This window comes from Phaethon lepturus, unplaced genomic scaffold (assembly GCF_000687285.1).
Source record: "Phaethon lepturus isolate BGI_N335 unplaced genomic scaffold, ASM68728v1 scaffold149, whole genome shotgun sequence".
In the NCBI taxonomy this organism is placed as follows: Eukaryota; Metazoa; Chordata; class Aves; order Phaethontiformes; family Phaethontidae; genus Phaethon; species Phaethon lepturus.
The window spans coordinates 10,351-16,370 of NW_010560947.1; the positions used below are offsets into that span (position 1 = coordinate 10,351).

At 36.4% G+C, this 6,020-nt stretch overlaps 1 protein-coding gene across 1 annotated transcript; it reads right to left on the bottom strand.

Annotated features, from left to right (window-relative positions):
• Positions 1–526: 526 nt before the first annotated feature.
• ARF4 (ADP-ribosylation factor 4) lies at positions 527–5,424 on the bottom strand (the record flags this gene model as incomplete). Its single annotated transcript, XM_010293801.1, has 5 exons — positions 527–1,814; positions 2,725–2,850; positions 3,340–3,411; positions 4,728–4,837; positions 5,340–5,424. Coding segments are annotated over 5 exons (480 nt in total), but the record flags the coding sequence as incomplete, so codon positions are not given.
• Between the last annotated feature and the right edge of the window lie 596 nt (positions 5,425–6,020).

Consider the following 6,020-nt stretch of genomic DNA (forward strand, 5'->3'; position numbering starts at 1 on the left):
TAGTTGTGCTGACAGTAATGCTACTTCCTAGAAAATTAAACCCCAGTTACAACAGAAACCGCCTTGGAAGTTGCTCTTAACCTAAACTAGCTTGAGTTTACCAGACCTTGTCACTGGGGTTTCTTGTAGCAAGGGTAACAAGACCTGGGCTAAAAATAAGAGAGGAGCTTAGCCTAAAACTGCAATGATATCATGCTTTGGGTTCCTACAAACATACAATTAATAAAACAGAATATTTCAGTTGGAGGATTGAGTCATATTTCCATCCATACAGCAGACAGGCAACAGAAAAATAAATTTTAAAATACCCATTAGCAGCAGCCTCAAAAAGCATATTAATTTAAGCCTTTTGAACTACAGAGGTATAAGGGGGCAGAAATATGAAAGCAGACAGTGGCCGTTGCACAGAGCTGATTTTTTGGGGTGACTATCACCATTAATGTAACATCGCAACAGAATTTGTGATTCACCTGCTAGAACCCATGTTGGTTTTTAGAGGTAGGTACAACTATGAAACAGACATGCATGCTTTTCAGGCAGTTAGTATTTGTTTTATTACAATTTTTGTAACTCTTAGTATTTTCATATCTGGACATCTTAAAAGGAATTTTAGATTTACAACTTCAAAAGACACAGAATTATATAAGTCTTGATGACAGCTACTCTACTGCACTGTAATCAACTTTGTTGCCCACCTTCCATGTCCCGCTCTACATAGCTTCAAACAAATTGAAAAGCAAGACTGATGTTCACATTCAAGTTGCAGGAAAGCTCAGTATATGGAAAAAACAGTAAATGGTAACTTGCAGTTCAACTATTTCAGGAATCAAGAAGAGCATACACAGAACTATACATTTTATCATTTTATTAGGAATAATTCCAAGTGGGTTATGAAGAAACTAATCCATTGAGTTTGATGAATTTTCCAAAATTTCTTTATGAAGATATGTTCACCAACAAACAGTAAAACTTCAGCAGAACTATTATACACTGGGCAAAAATAGTCAGGCTGATACCAAAAAGCAACATGCAACATAAAAACCCAAAAAGATACAATATAAAGGAAGACAATCTGCTGAATATTAAAAACAACCTCAACATGAGCTCTTCGCAACCAGCACAGAACTATTCTACCCATCAAATCCAATTCACACAAAGGCAAGTTGGGCTGACAGAACCCAAGGATTAATAAAATGTTCCTCAGTGCAGTAGATTTGTATAGTGTTTTAGAGCATTTCCTTGGCTGGAACAAGCAGTATTAGGAATTCTTTTTGGCAAGGGAGAGAAATAAATACATACGGAATGCTACATTTTTAAATCAGCAGACTGTCTGAGGAATGAAACAGGGCATCAGTAAACTAAAAGTAGCAGGGAGGAAAAAAAATTAAAAAAACACATTAATTTATTTGGGCTCAAAAGAGTATTCAAAACAGATCTTAAAGATGTCACAATAACTATATTCAGGCATTTAGGCTAACAAGGGGAGTAAAATCAGAAGATACACTTTTTCCAAGTTAAGGAAATCTTTACCCAAGCATATTGCTACCTTTGCAACATGTAGCTCGGTAAACAGTAATTGGCAACAAAGTAAGTTGAAACGCTGTAATATCCTGCCCAAATATCAGTTCCAGATACTGTAATAACCAAGATGCAAACTAATTTTGTTGTAACAAGCCTAGACCACTTATATCAAACATGTCCCTGGTGAAAGAGTCATCCAGTTTGAGTTAGCGTTTTGATAGTTCATTTGACAGCCAGTCAAGTCCCTCATACAGACCAGTTCCTTGCGTAGCACAGGTAGCCTGGACATACCACTGTTAATGCAGAACACAAAGATTAAATTTAAACACTGACAAAATGCTAGTTAAGTTACCACAACATGTGACACTCAGATACACACTCAAATAGTGTTCTTTAAACACTGTTTTGTGCCATAAGTAGAGAGTTATGTTCATAATATTGAAGAGATGGTATTTTTCTAAGTTTTGAAAAGCTTATCTAAAGTGGATGGGATTCAGACATTATCCAAAAATTCAGTATTTGGACTACCAAATACTAGAACACCATTTAGTGCATCAAGAAACAAATACAGAACTCGCATTTGGTTTATATGCTGAAAACTACCTTCTTGTTTTTGAAAGACTGTTCTTCAGAAAATGGACATGGAATTATCTAAATTAACAGAACTCTAAAACATCTTCTATGGATACTATCTTAGTGTATCAACATACAGACATTAAGCAATAGACTATTACAGAAGGATAGATGGTTTATATAAGGCAACCCTATGTCTCAAAGGCTTGTGCAGATGGAATCTAACCATTCAGGAGATACTTAATTGCCTCCCATCTTTGTAGTGGTGAGAATGCAGAATGCATTTTCTCCCCTAGAATAGCAAGTATTGGGAAAACAGGAAAGCCCACCACATACGTTGCCAAACATGTTTGACAGCTATATTCCACGGACAGACGGGAATGTTTCTATTTTTCTAGGAAAAGGTGAGAGATGAAACACCTGCAACAGTTGCACACTTCTGGGATTACACTTCTAAATCACTGATTTTGAACAAGGACCTTAAACTATGCACTACAGAGCTTAATAGCAGGTATGTGCATCTTTCTACAGAAAGAGGTGAAAACTTCCTCTTCCTTTAAATGGAGATTATGTTTATGATACATAATAAAGGCAGACAGGAGATCAGCAACCAAGAAGTTTAGCACTTACAGTTCTGTTACGCAGAGACTGAAGACCTAGTTTATCTGTCATTTCACTGATTGCCATGGCATTTGGCAGATCTTGTTTGTTTGCAAACAGAAGCAGCACTGCATCTCGCAGCTCATCCTCCTGAAGCTAGCAGAAAAAATGGTCATGTTATTAAATTAGCTCAGTTAAGTACTTAAATTACTTCAACTAGCACTAAAGAAACCTAAATACTGATTTAAGGATTATAAACATTTTCATTCTTGCTCCTGAAGTCACTAGCAGGTACCAAGCGAAATTTAACTAGTACTCAACAGTACGGAAATATTCTTTCACTAGGCAGTTTAAATTTACCAGCAACTTGCTGTAAAATTCTTAGCACCAATCTGTTTTGCCAAAATTCTTTCTTCATTTGCTGCATTTCTACTGAGGTTTTACGAAGGAAAGAAAGGTTCCTACTTTTTAGTATTGTAGTTACAACTCAGTACACTATGTGACCCAGAATTACCAGATGAATACAATATGCACTGTACAAACTCCCTAAAATTTTAAAATCCTAAATCTCTTAGGGAAGCTGACACACATCTAAAAATATGACAAACTATAACAACCGTATTTCAGAAGGTCATCGATATTTACCATTTTCTGCAGCTCTTCTGCTGCTTCCTGGATTCTTTCTCTGTCATTGCTGTCTACCACGAAAATGAGACCCTGTAAGAAATTAAGCACTTTTGAAAAGCCAGTGTAAATATGCAGTACTATTTTAAAAACACAAAACCCCCATATTGAATATTGTGACTGTTCCCTCTCTTAGGTAAGCAAATATGACAGAAAACTGTTTAAAAAAACGCAACATGTCTGTCTGAACAAGTACATAGTAAGTTTCAACTGCAAAATAAAGCTAGGCCTTCTAAATAAAAAAAGTTAAACACCACAAATGTCAGTTTATAGATTAGTGTGGGATTCATTAGTTTGGAGGGGGAAGACACCAGCGAAGTTTTCAAAGCTAACTCTTCCCCCCATCCCTTTTCTCATTGCAGCAAGAGAGTCACAAGTGCTTCACCATTTCATGTTTCACTAAACACCCCACACCCTGAAAGGTCTGAATTTGTTTTTTAAAAAAAAAGTTTTTACCAAACAGTATTTCCAACAGCATCTCTGTTATTCAAGTGTCCTCCTTAGACACTATTTACTCTTAAAATTTCAGTCTGAAAACATCACGTTTTTATCACTCTCTAAGAAAACAGAAGCATCTTTTAAAGGTATTTAGTAACAGGGTTGAATAAGGAACTGAAATTAAATATTACTCTATTCACAACAGTACTTTGCTAGCTCCTTTTCGTCAATCCAGACTTCTCCATTTTTCTGACCAATCACATGCATTATGCTGCACAGAAGTTTCTTGGAAAAAAAATCTATATTCAAAACAGGGGAAAAAAAAACCCCAACAAAAAACCAAAACACTCCTGAAGTTCCCTAATAAGCAACTTACCTTACTACCTGTGAACCAAAAGAATCACATTTATGTCACCAGAAATGACACATCAACATGAAGCAGACAATTTCTAATCAATTGGTAACAAGATCTTTTATGGTATTTTTAGATATTCAGCATTCTAAATACACTGATATAGTACAGTAAAATCTGTATTATTTTAAGTCTGACTAGAAAAAAGCATACATAGAAGGGTGTTTAGACAATTAACATAAGCCAATACCAGTTCAAACAGATCAAAGCACAGATACAGCAAAGCTGAAGAGTTCCTCAAAAACAAACCAGCTGCTCTGGCACATTACAGAACACTGGTAGATCCTAAAGGACTTCATCCTTGCCAGGCCCTCATGACTAGACTTGAAGCCTTCAGGGTAAGAAACCAGCTTCAACTAGAATAAACTCTGGGTATCCCTAAGAACTTGCAGGAAGTAGTGAGGAGCCTTTCTGAAAGGAATGGACAGAAGACAACTTTCCATGTATAATGAGACTTTACAAAACAGATCTTTAACAATTGCCATCTCAGAACTCTTACCTGTGTGTTTTGGAAATAATGCCTCCAAAGAGGTCTAATTTTATCTTGACCACCAACATCCCAAACTGTGAAACAAATGTTTTTATATTCTACTGTTTCCACATTAAAGCCTAAAAGAAGAGTCAAACAGTTAGAAATAGTTAATGCTTCTGTTAAAATGTAATTCTAATCATGTTCAAGTTATTTACTTCCTAAGTTATATTTCTCCCAAATGTATATAAAATGGCTTATCAGAATTGAATTGCTAGAGAAAGCAGAAAATTATCTGAAGTGGGGGGAATCAATCAATAAAATCCAAGTACACCGCCTTTGGTTCAGCAAATCTTTCAGCCACAAACTGCTAGAGGTTCATGGTGTTTGGGGGAAGTACCACTACTTAATTGCTTGCTATACGCCTGAGCATCTGCTACTGGCCACTGTCAGACACAGGATTCTGGTCTAGATGTATCTTTGGTCTGACACAGTTCTGTTACAGCAGTACCTGAAAGACATGTTTGTCTTGATTCTCATACTAACAGCAAAGATAGCAAATCCCTACACCCTTCAGAAGCCCGCCTGTACAACACAACTTTAGAGTAACAAGAATGAAGACATGAGAATTGGCTGTCTTACCAATAGTGGGAATTGTGGTGACAATTTCTCCTAGTTTCAGTTTATAAAGAATAGTTGTCTTACCAGCAGCATCCAAACCAACTAGAATAAACAGAAAATTTTATTTAGTTCACAATATGAACCACAACCTGCTAATTTAAAAATGTGCCGTTTTACATGCAGAGTATTTGGGTTTTTTTTTTCCTGAGAAGAAAAAACTTTTTAAACACTCTTAAGTAATTGCTGATATACTACAGTATGTTTCTCCCACGTCCTCTACCCAGCACTGAAAGACAGAATAAGCAATGAAGAAAACAAGCTCAGTAACATTTCTATCCACAACCTACAGGCTCACAAGTTTCTAGTCATCTTCCTTAGTACTTTTGTTACTTAATTAAGTTTTATCATTCACTTTGAAAGTTTCTTTTGTGTAAGTCAGGATGGTTTTAAATGCCTAGAAATTACGTGTTGCTTGTGGATTGTTGCTAACTTGAGTATGAAGTAGCAAACGTCATCAAGTTGGGGAAGGTCTCACTCAACCTTCAGCTAAGGCCAGTTTCACGTGCACCTGAACCAACAGGAGTTAGCACTATCAGTGAAAGACACTTCAGACTCCCTCATGCCAGTCCCTTATCCCTTTGCTAAAACATTTCTTTTGCATTGACAAAAACACATACATTAGGGAACTCCTGCTGTCCCTCT